The following is a 12893-nucleotide window of genomic DNA, read 5'->3' on the forward strand; positions in this document are numbered from 1 at the left end:
TAATAGCGGTAAATCACCAACATCTATAGAGTATGCCCTGGGTTAGTAGTAAAATGAGACAACTGCCTCACGTCTGTTCTAAGAACGGAAACAATGTATAGGTTAAGCCACATAAAACTGTTGTTTCAGAAGTTACAACTGGTCGAATACCAGCAATTTTATATAATTTAACCTAATTCCTGAGAGTATTTTGTAAAAGTTAAAAATGCTATGTAAATAACAGTTGTCTCTGAACAATCCTTGAATAAAACCTGGGAGAAATCCTGGGATGTTTTTCATCTGTATGGAGGCCAAATCGTGAATATAATTCCCACTCCACCCCCAATTTAGAAACCAGATCAATTAGGGTGTTATTCTTCACTATAATATATATTGAGTTCTTTAGGTAAAATATTACACAAACTTCCTTTATACAGCTGGCTACTCTGATGCTTTTAAAATATAATTTTATTTATATATACTTTGAACAACACACATTTCAGATATCAAACTAACAGCCTTATCTTGAAGATTCTTTACTAGTTAGCAATTTATCAAATCCAAAATTTTATTGGGAGGCAGCATTGCACAGTGGTTAATAGGTGGGGCTATGCAGGGGCACTTGGGTGGCGCAGTCAGTTAAGCATCTGACTTCAGTTCAGGTCATATCTTGTGGTTTGTGAGTTTGAGCCCCGTCTCGGGCTCCGTGCTGATAGCTCAGAGCCTAGAGCCTGCTAAGGATTCTGTGTCTCCCTCTTGCTCCTCCCCTCCCTCCCTCCATCTCTCTCTCTCAAAAAAAAAAAAAAAAAAAAAAAAAAAGTTGGGGCTGTGCACTCAGAGAGCTTATTCATCAATAAAATGGAAAAATAGTTCCCTACCTCATAGGTTTGGTGGAAGAATTGAATGCGACAGGCTATGAACAAGGCCTGACATACAGCAAGCACTCTAAAACTGTAGCTAATAATTACTACTTGCTATATGTATAAATTTAAGCATAAAATGTGTACATTACCCAGGGAAAATAATTTCAGTATTCTCCTATTTGAGATTATTTCAAATCAAGGACAGACATAAACTATAAAATACTAGATAGGGAGTTTAAAACGTGAATTTGGAATCTGCCGGTTATTAACTAATGATACTGCTATGAACCATGGGTAACTCATTCTTGTTGCCCACATGACCTGTAGCTCTGAACATCCTCCTCAGGATTTCTCCTCACTCAATCCCCTTCAAGTCACTTTCTCCCAGCTGTTGTCCCCCCATCTCCTCAGGCTCCTGAGCAATTCATCTTTGAGGAACCCTCATCTCACATTATTTCCCGACTATCCAATTTTCATAGAAGCCACCATTTCCTTGATATTTGACCATCAAAATAAGAAAATACCAAAATGCGTGGTAATGCCCAAAGTAATTTTACCTCAATAGTATTTTTCATTTTGTGGAATGTCTCTTGAAAATGGCCCTCCTTTGGACTGGCAGAAAACCTGGAAAAATCTCCAGCAAATAAAGTAGGAATTCCTGATTTAGATTCTGGTCGCCACTGGAGGTTGCTAGCAGCAATTAATGTATGAGGTTTAACAATGTCTTCATTAAGATCGGTCCAGACCTTAATTGCCAATAAATTATGGCATTCATCTGACAAATAGACCAAAGGAGCAAAACCTAAGATGAAACAAAACAAAACAAAAAATTCCACTTCATTACATATGTGAGATAAATTTTAAAAAATTCAAGGAAGTTCTAATATGCCTATTTGTTTTGGTATGCTAATAGTAAAACAGACCAAAATAAGTTTAGAGAAAGCTCAGAATCTCCAAAATAACCTGCTGCTTATGGTGTTAAAATTTCAGTGTTAATATGACAACATATTCTGTTACTGAGGCCATGGGGAAGCAGGTATACTCATACATTGCTGGTGGGAATACAAATTTGTGCAACCCTCTGGAGAAAAAACTGGTAGAACCCAGCAAAATGACACACACTTACCTTTCCACCCAGCAACCCCACTTTTAGTACTCAATTCTGAAGATGTACTTCCAATAATAGTGAGATATATATGAACAAGATTCATGAAAACACTCTGTACAAGGTTACTCACTGAAGCACAGGAGAGCGGTAGGGACAAACACTGGCACATTCATACAATTTTGTACTATGCAGCTGTACAAAAGAATGAGGAAGTGCTCTGTAAACAAACGGTCCAAGATCTTTGGGAAGAAGCAAAAGCCGTTCTAACAGGGAAGTTTATAGCAATACAGGCCTACTTCAAGAAATAAGAAAAATCCCTAATAAACAACCTAAACTTACACCCAAAGGAAACAGAAAAAGAACAAACAAAATCCAAAGCTAGTAGAAGGAAAGAAATTATAAAGATTAGAGCAGAAATAAATGAGACCAAAAAAAAAAAAAAAAAAAAAAAGATCAATGAAACCAGAAGCTAGATCTTTGAAAAGATAAACAAAATTGGTAAACCAGACCAAAGCCAGACTCCTCAAGAAAAAGAGGGCTCAAACAAAATCACTAATGGAGGAGAAATAATAAAAATACAAAGATCACATTATGAAAAAGTATATGCCAACAAGTTGGACAATCTAGAAGAAATGCATAAATTCTTAGAAACATGTAACCTCCCAAAACTGAATCAGGAAGAAACAGAAAATTTGAACAGACTGATTACTAGCAATGAAAATGAATCAGTAATCAAACAATTCCCAATAAAGAAAAGCCCAGGACCAGATGGCTTCACAGGTGAATTCACAGGTGAACATTTAAGTAACAGTGAATACCTATTCTTCTCAAACTAGTTCAAAAAACAGAAGAGGAAGGAAGACTCCCAAATACACTCTATGAGTACAGCATTATCCTGATATCAAAACCAGATAGACACTTGAAAACAAACTACACGCCAATATGCCCGATGAACAAATACTCAACAAAACATTAGGAAACTGAATCCAACAATACATTAAAAAAACCATTCACCACAATCAAAGGGGTTTCATTCCCAGGATACAAGAGTGGTTCAATATTTGCAAATTAATCACCACAATATATTACATCAAGAAGAGAAAGGATAAAAAATCATATGATCATCTCAACAGAAGCAGAAAAAGGATCTGGCAAAGTACAACATCCATTCATGATGAGAATCCTCAACAAAGCAGGGTTAGAGGGAACATATGAAAAACCCACAGCCAACATCATACTCAGTGGTAAAAAACTGAGAGCTTTCCCCCTAAAATCAGGAACAAGACAAAGATGTCCACTCTCACCATTTTTATTCAACACAGTACTAGATATCCTAGCTGCAGCAATTAGACAAAAAAGAAAAAAAAATGATCCAAATTGGTAAGAAAGAAATTAAACTTTCACTCTTTGCAGATGACATGACACTATATAGAAAACCATAAGGACTCCATCAAAAAAACTACTAGAACTGATCCATGAATTCATTCAAGTTTCAGGATACGAAATTAATGCACAGAAATCTATAGTGTTTCTATTTACTAATAACTAGCAGAAAGAGAAATTAAGAAAATCCCATTTACAATTGCACTAAAAATAGAATATCTAGGAATTAAAAAGAAATAAAGAATGAGATAGCTTGCTATGAACTGATACTGTTAAGTGAAAAAAGAAAAGCACGCACACGCACAAAAATTAAAGTTTATTACTCTTCATATAAGAAAGAAGTTGATATAAGAAATTGTACATGTATCTGTCCACTTGTGGAGAACAAATACAGGAAGGATAAAGCAGAAACTACAGAGACAGGACGTGGGTAGAAAGCAGGGGAGAAACAGCACTGGGGTGGAAGGAATGAAAAGTGATGCTTCCCTTGGTATGTCTTTGTGCAGCTGATTCTTAGAACCACAGTGTTTCACACACGCTTCACCTATCCCACCAACAAACAAGCCCAACCACAGAGGGGGAAATCCACAATAGAATATACACACATACTTCCTGGCTCCTTCTGTCTGATAGGGCCTAGAAGCAATGATGCTTGTGAAGTAATGAGTGTACCTAGCCATCAGGTCATGGCTATAAACACAGTTTTCTCAAAAAAAAAAAAAAAAAAAAAAAGAAAGAAAAAAAAAAAGTGATCCAGGGTTTCTTTGAGAAGTAGTTGGTTGAACTTGATTGGGGCAAGGAACATATAAGATGAACCTGGAACATCTTGTAACGCCGAAAAGAGGTGCTCGCAAAATTACAGGAGTCAACCTGAAAAAACTCCTAGTGGCCCAAACGGAAACAATCTAAACAACAAAAGAATGCAGGTATTGAATTGTAACCCACAGACTAAGATACATATTCATTCGTCCATACTGATATAAATCAAATAAGAAAGTAAATTTGGGGGAAAGGGGCAGCTCTTCCTTATAGTAGAGCTCCAATAAATGGAGAATGAAAGAAGAAAAAAAAAAAGGAAATCATTAGGCAAACACTACAGTAAAAACTGCTGCAAACAAAATCAGCTGATAGATGCTAAAATTAATTGGTGAAAGTTTGAGGTGAAATTGGACTTGCATAGTCTCGAGGAATCTCCTTTAAGGTTAAGGTTGCAGACCTCAAGGCTGCCGCTCCCAGTAACAAGCAATATCAGCATCGTTAAACCCTTGATGGGGAGGCAGACAGACACAACACTGTTTCTGTGGCACTTTTGCCAAACATGTATAACCTTATTCCAATCATGAGAAAACATCAGACAAACCCAAGTTGAGGAAAATGCTGCAACATGATCAGTCTATTCAAGAGAGTCAAGATTGGGAAAAACGGGAGAAGACTGGGGAGGGGCACCTGGTGGCTCAGTCGGTTGACCGTCTGACTTTGGCTCAGGTCATGATCTCGCAATCCACGAGCTCGAGCCCTGTGTCGGGCTCTGTGCTGACAGCTCGGAGCCTGGAGCCTGTTTCGGATTCTGTGTCTCCCCCTCTCTCTACCCCTCCCCGACTCATGCTCTGTCTCTCTCTCTGTCAAAAGTAAATAAACATAAAAAAAAAAAAATAACCAAGAGAAGACTGGGGAACTGTTAAAGACGAGAGGAGACTCGGGAGAAATGATGATTACATGAAAGTGGGATCCTGGAACAGAAGAAGTAAAACAGCATAAATCTACACTGCAGGTAATAATATTATGCCAATGTTAACTTCCTGATTCTAATAGTAGTACCATGGTCACACAAGATGCTGACATTAGGGGAAGCTGGGGGAGGGATAATTGTAAAGTCTGCATTAGTTTTGCAACTTTTCTGAAGGCCTGAAATTATTCAAAATAAAAAGTGAAAAAGTTTCAATGCCAAAAATGGGAAGAGACAGGACTGAGGCACTCACCATTTAATCTAACGATTTAGAATTTCTTGTCTCTGTTACTTGAAGAATTATGTTTCCCTTATAAATGATAGGAACCCAAAGAATTGCCATTCTCAGATAATGATTTGTTTATCCTGTTGCAAATGATGGTTATTCCTTTCACTGTTTTCAATTTTATAAGTAGATTCATTTAATGGATTGTAATCCTAAATATTAAATACTGCTTTTAGAGAAATTATGTTTCCTAAGTATGTTCAATTTTCTAATTTGGGAATTTGCCTCTAATTATATTCAAAATGATTACAGCCCTTCTCTCAAATGTGCTTCTTTAAACTATGTTTTCCCCCCAATTTTAAAAGCAATACTTGTTTACTGAAAAACATTTAGAAAATGCAAAATATGAAAATAAGCTTCCAGGATAGCTCCCTCATTTCATTTTTCCCTCAGTACAGGTTTCATACCTAGATCAAATTATATACACTGAAAAAAAATAGAAAATTTTCTGTAATTACCACACATCTCGTACAAATGGTAACAACTGGAAGAATTTTTTTCAAGTAACACTTTTAGAATGTTGGCACTGAAAAAAATCAAGAAAATAAAAGGATAAGAGGAAGATTATTCTGCAGGTTTGCAGTCTGGGATTGTTCTGAACTCACGCAGAATCCACTGTTCCCTTTAAATTCTTTTTCTAAAGTTTCACTGAAAGGCTAAAGCACACAGCAGTATGTGAGGCCACTTCACAAATTCTCGCCAAGAGACACACCAGCTGCAGAATCCCCACCAGACCGGGACTGCTGTACCTCTGCAGCAACGGCACTGCAGGGCTCCCCCCTCTGCCAAGCGCTGCACGGCTCCCTGAGCGCCCCACCCCCCCAGCTCCCCTCTCTGCCCAGAGGCAGCTGCTGCTTCCCCACAGGTGCTGCTCCTGAGTGCACTTTCCAATACATCTGCATGAAAATCTCAGTCTGTTTCCTGGGAAACTGACCTAAGAAGTGATCTCATTTAATTAATTCATCGGATGCCACAGTGTTTGTAATACAGTAACACAACAGATTGAACACACAGTAGTCCCTACTTCAAGCCCAAGTCTCAGATGGTTGGATTTGGTTTGCCTTTGTTAGCTGAAGCAGAAGAAGAACACATAGGCATTAGAGCCTGAAAGTATGGGTTCCAATCGTTTATATAATTGTGACCTTGGGCAGGTTATTTAACATCTCTGAGCTCCGGTCTCCCCATCTGTACAGAGGGATGATAACAGCAAATGAACAGCATTACTACGAGCACTTTATGTATATATGTGAAGTTTTCAACAATTACCCACTCCCCCCGCCCCATTTTGTTAGAAGTGGGGACAGAAAGAAACTAAAACTGAGTCCCTGTCCTTGAAGAGATCACAGTATCATTGGTGGGGGGAGGTTCAGAAACGTGGACACAAGATCATGGGCCACGTGATGGATGCTGTAGCAACCCAACGCACTAAATGCTGCAGAACCTGAGGAGGGAAGATCTAAGCTGGCATAAGCACCCAGCTGGGGAGGAACATTATTCAGCTGGGCTGAATAACGAATGACAACGGTTCTCCAACTCCTTTAGACAGGAGGACAAAGGGCATTGTTAGTAAGGTGTATTTTTTAAAGGTTGAAAGTGTTAAATGTTATATATAATGCATCAGGCACATGAAGTGGCATAGTTTAGCTGAGGTGTGTGGGGTGGTGGTTTGAGGCAGCTGAAGAGTTTTTCAGGCCTATGAAGCAGTGTGGGTTTCATTTTCTAAGGGACAGGAGCCACTGAAGATTTTAAGCCAGGAACCATCATCAGTAGATTTGAGTGTTAGGTAAGTACTACTTCGGGTTTAAGGTGGCACTTCGAAATGTTCGAAGAGAATTTTTTCCTCTAACATTTAACATCAAACTAAATAAAAAAAAAAAGAAATGTTCACTAAAAACCCAAATGAGGAATATTCTGATGTAAAATTTAAAAATTGGTGATGAAAGAAAGAAACGAGAGTGTGGATAGGCCAGGCACAGAAGGGCTCAGCTTCTAATGTCCTTCCCCAAACTGGTGAAAATTTGAGAATTCTATTACCTGTAAACCTGAAGAAAAGCAAATGGAATGGGCATCTTACCTTTTTCCTCTTCTGATCGCAAATAATGAACATGGCTGCAGGGGAAAAGCAGACGACCAGGACTGACAGAAGTGAACATTCCAGGGTGTTGGTGGCTTGAACTGTGTCCCCCACTCAAGATGCTGAAGTCCTGACCCCCAGTACCTGTGAGCGTGACCTTATTTGGAAACAAGGTCTTTGCAGACGTAATCAAGTTAAGATGCAGTCGTGACGATCAATGTCCTTATACAAAGGGGAAGTTTGGACACAGACACGCACACAGAGAGAAAGTCATGTGAAGATGAAGGCAGAGATCGTGGTGGTGCACCTATAAGCCACGGAGCAGTAAAGATTGCCAGCAAACCAGCGGGTGCGGGGAGCAAGGCGCTGAACACGTCTCCCTCACAGCCTCAGAAGGAACCAACTCTGCCGACACCTTGCTTTCGGACTTCTGGTCTGCAGAACTGAGACAGTAAATTTTGGTTGTTTACGCTTCCCCAGTTTGTGGTACTTAGTTATGGCAGCAATGCAAATTAATCACAGGGGACTCACGAAACCAGGAAAAGTGATGAAGAACAGAGCTAGTATCTCCCAGAGATGGGCAATATATAGTGGAAAGAAACTCAAGTTCGCAGCCATTACTCAGTAACTAAGAGGGGGAAAAATGGTCTCGGACACGGTAGAAAGTCAAGAACCACTGGGTCCTGGCAGGTCTCCACACGTTTTCCTCCCGTGCACCTCACCTCCTCACCGCTATCTGCCCTGGGGCCATGAGAAGTGATCTCAGGTAAGTCTCCACAAGCAGCCAGGCTCCTGGGTCCTGCCGTATTTCCCATCTCCGGAAAGTTTCATACACTACCTCCTTTCGCACCGTCTCCTACCTCTCCCTGTCGCCTGGAACACCTTCACTGGACAAGTCCTCACTACCCTCAACCATTCCTTAAGTGCTATCTTTACCGGCCTGCTGTAACTGAGACCTGGCTCTCCTCCTCCGAGGCCACTGCTGCCCCCTGCAGACCTCTTGTGCTACAGGACGTCAGGCTGGGGTAGTTGTCTCCCCTGCTCTTGGCTCGCTGCTGCTCCCCACCTCTAAAAACATTCACCCCCGTTATTGGACCTTTCTAGTCAGTCTACACGATCTCATCGGGATGCTAGTAGCACTTGCACTGGAAAACACAGACATTCTCTTGATCCCAATCTCCTTCTCGTGAGTGCTCCATTTCCCTTTGGTGCTTGAAGCATGACCTTATAATGCCTGTGTCCACTGTGCGCGTGCCTCTCCTTCCACTCCCCTGCCCACCTTACCATCAGACTGGCTCCTCCTGGGGCTCAAGCCAGCAGCCCCTTCCTGGCCCTCGCCTCCCTGTCTCAGCTATCAAATGCCATCCGAGACCGAATCGGTCCCCTCTCTCTGGAACTCTTCCCTCTGGGCTCTCAGCGCAGCTCACTCCCTAAGTATTCCTCCCACTCCTCAGGCTGCTCCTCTTGTTTCTTTTACTGGTTCCTTTACATCTTCCTGCTTCTAAGCGTCAGAGTGTCCGAGCCACCTCTCTAGCTACTCCCACACCCACTGACCTCATCCAGTCTCACAGCTTTAAACGGCACCTGTACGTTGATGATGTCCCAGTTTATATCTTCAGCCCAGACCGCTTCCCCAGACTCCTGCATACCCAACTGTCAGGTAGAAATTTCTGTTTAGACTAAGCATCTAAAACTTAACTGACCAAACTGAGCTCTTCACCCTTCCCACACACATCTCTTTTTCTTGTTCTCTTTCCCTCTCAGTAAATGACAGCTCTCTCTTCTCATGTGCTCAGACCAAACACCTTGGCACTGAACTCCTTGACTCCTCTCTTTACTTCACACTGTCCCTCTCCTTCAAAATACAATCAGAATCTCACCCATGGAATTTAAACAACGACAATAACAACAACAATAAACAAGAAAAAAAAAATCAAACACATAGAAAAAGAGACCAGATTCCCTGGTTGGGAAATAAATGTGCCCTCTGTGTTGGAGGCAGACACGATCTCCATCCTTCCAAGATTTTTTTTGCTATATAAGCATTCTTGAAGTGAGAGTCTGTGACAATAGCTGCTACAAAATGTGTAGGAACATCACAGAGAATAACCTTCCAACACAGGGAACTAATGGGACACAGGGAAAATAGCTAGCTAGCAAGGTGGTAGGTACATTTTAATCCAACCATGCTAATAATCACATTAAAGTTGATCAGATTAAACAAACCAGTTAAAAGACCAGAGACCCTCACACTGGATAAGAAAGCAAGATCCAACTGGGCTGTCTTCCAGAAACCCAATTTAAATATAAAGATGTTGACAGGTTAAAAATACCAGGTGGGAAAAGAAAAGATGTACCATACAAACAAGTACTAACCATACAAAAGTTGGAGCAGCCACACTAAATAAACAAAGTTGGCTTTAGAACAAGAGACATTATTTGGGATAATGAGGGATGTTGCAGAGAAGCGGGAGGTGGAGGTTTGAGTGTTCAATAAACTATAGAGGGAAGTTATAATTATTTACCCAGTAACCATTCAAATGCTACAAAACATTCCTAGCAACTTCTTTAAAATTAAATAGCACAGAATAGGATGTAGGTTCTTTCCCTGTAATACTGTAGAATTGCTTTTCATGAAGAATTGAGGTTAACACAGGCCTACTTTCAAATCGCTAGTCACTAAATTTGCTGATTTGTAACTCCAATTAATCTTAAGGAAGACAAATTTTAAAAGATAACATTTTCCAAAAGCATTCATAAAAAGCTACAGTTAAAAATACACCGTGGAGCAAAGGAAACAATCAGCAAAACTAAAAGGCAGCCGACAGAATGGGAGAAGATATTTGCAAACGACATATCAGATAAAGGGCTAGTATCCAACATCTATAAAGAACTTACCAAACTCAACACCCAATAAACAAATAATCCAGTGAAGAAAAGGGCAAAAGACATGAATAGACACCTCTCCAAAGAAGACATCCAGATGGCCAACCAGCACATGAAGAAATGCTCAACTTCACTCCTCATCAGGGAAATAGAAATCAAAACCACAACAAGATAACCACCTCACACCTGTAAGTGGCTAACATTAACAACTCAGGTAACAACAGATGTTGGTGAGGATGGGGAGAAAGAGGATCTCTTTTGCACTGCTGCAGGGAATGCAAACTGGTGCAACCACTCTGGAAAACAGTATGGAGGTTCCTCAAAAAACTAAAAATAGAACTACCCTACTACCCAGCAATTGCACTACTAGGTATTTATCCAAGGGATATAGGTATGCTGTTTTGAAGGGGCGCATGCACCCCCATGTTTATAGCAGCACTATCAACAATAGCCAAAGTGTGGAAAGAGTCCAAATGTCCATCGATGGATGAATGGATAAAGAAGATGTGGTAAACACACACACACACACACACACACACACACACACACACACACACACACACACACACACACTGGAGTATTACTCGGCAATCAAAAAGAATGAAATCTGGCCATTTACAACTACGTGATGGAACTAGAGGGTATTACAGTAAGCGAAGTCAGTCAGAGAGAGACAAATATCACAGGACTGCACTTATATGAGGACTTTAAGACACAGAACAGATGAACACAATGGAAGGGAAGCAAAAATAATATAAAAACAGGGAGGGGGACAAAACATACGAGACTTAAATATGGAGAACAAACAGAGGGTTCCTGGAAGGGGTGTGGGAGGGGGGATGGGCTAAATGGGTAAGGGGAATTAAGGAATCTACTCCTGAAATTATTGTTGCACTATATGCTAACTTGGATGTACATTAAAAAAAATAAACAAGAAAAAAAAAGAAATAAAAAAAAATACACTGTGGATTACCTATTTTTTTCACAACAGAAACTACAAATCCTATTAAGTCCACCTCAGAACAAGGTGGCTGGAAGTCTGGATCCAATAGTTTGTTAAAGTAAAGGGGCTCCCTCGGCTGATAAACTTGGAATAGGAGTTCATCTGAAGCCTACAAGAAAAAAAAATCAGTGGATGTAGATTCTCTAAACTAATATGCATTAATCAAAATTAAAAAACTATAATGAAAAGTTTGTACCGGTAGTTGTTGATACTGAGTTTTCTTTGTTGCTGTGAGCTGTATGTGAGCTCTTTCAGATTTACTTTTAGATTGTGACGTTGCAAGATGATAGATTCTGTATCTTTTTCCCTCTGTTAACAGGGAATATAAATCTGATGATGGACGCCAGATACTCAATGTAACTAGATAAAGAGGAAAAAGACATAGTACAAGAACTGATATTCATTAAAATTCTTATAAAACAAATATGGTAACAACAAAGATCCAAGGATTATATCATTATCTTGTGGGCACTGGTAGCCCACTTTGGCTCCTCTGATACATGTTGACTTTATACTTTAGCACTTGAAGTCATTTTGTTAATAAATAGTACTTGAACTTAAAAAAATTTACATACTGACCTGAATCTTTTTCTTTTTTCCCATAGCTTATGATACGCATCTTCCACACAGTTGTAACATCCCTTGGTAACATTTGTTCTCCTTGCTCAGCAGATTCCATAGCCTTCCTGAATTCCAGCTGGATCTGTGCTTGCTTCTTATCATTCAACATCTGTCTGTGATTATTCAAAGCTCTTATCTGCTCTTCACTGAAATAAGCCTATGATCATTTAATTTATTAAGGCAAATTTTATTAGAATAAAAGGCAAACAAAACAAAAAACCTCACCCACTGTAAATGAACCTCTTTATTTATTTTGTAATGTTTATTTATTTTTGAGAGGGAGAGAGGCAGAGCGTGAGTGGGGGAGAGGCACAAGGAGAGACAGACAGACACACACACACACACACACACACACACACACACACACAGAGTTCTAAGCAGGCCCTAGGCTCTGAGCTGTCAGCACAGAGCCCGATGCAGGATTCGAACTCATGGACCATGTGAGATCATGACCTGAGCTGAAGTTGGATGCTTAACCAACTGAGCCACCCAGGCGACCCATGAATCTCTTTAAATGGGGATAAAATACGACAGAACTGAGTTCACTTCAATAATACGACAATATAAAAATTGAGATTAATGTACTTAGCTTATCACATAACAAATATTTTCAGGTGCCTTAGACTGTTCACCTACCTTTCTGACAAATTTCCCCAGGGCCAAAATAACCCCCTACTTATAAATGTACCGTAATACGGGGCGCCTGGGTGGCGCAGTCGGTTAAGCGTCCGACTTCAGCCAGGTCACGATCTCGCGGTCCGGGAGTTTGAGCCCCGCGTCAGGCTCTGGGCTGATGGCTCAGAGCCTGGAGCCTGTTTCTGATTCTGTGTCTCCCTCTCTCTCTGCCCCTCCCCCGTTCATGCTCTGTCTCTCTCTGTCCCAAAAATAAATAAACGCTGAAAAAAAAAAATTAAAAATAAATAAATAAATAAATAAATGTACCGTAATAATCATAACTGTCATC

General features: G+C 40.2%; 1 protein-coding gene across 1 annotated transcript in view; it reads right to left on the reverse strand.

Moving 5' to 3' along the window:
- Window positions 1–12893, reverse strand: part of BRCA2 (BRCA2 DNA repair associated) — a 60784-nt gene that overhangs the window by 3036 nt on the left and 44855 nt on the right. The window contains exons 22-25 of the mRNA XM_086713988.1: window positions 11888–12086; window positions 11505–11668; window positions 11279–11417; window positions 1400–1644 (exon numbers count right to left, since the gene is read on the reverse strand). Coding sequence (XP_086570114.1) covers window positions 1400–1644; window positions 11279–11417; window positions 11505–11668; window positions 11888–12086 — 747 coding nt within the window. The remainder of the gene's footprint in view (window positions 1–1399; window positions 1645–11278; window positions 11418–11504; window positions 11669–11887; window positions 12087–12893) is intronic.

The sequence above is a fragment of the Puma concolor genome, chromosome A1, assembly GCF_028749965.1.
Source record: "Puma concolor isolate L17-30 chromosome A1, mPumCon1.1.hap2, whole genome shotgun sequence".
Classification (NCBI taxonomy): domain Eukaryota; kingdom Metazoa; phylum Chordata; class Mammalia; order Carnivora; family Felidae; genus Puma; species Puma concolor.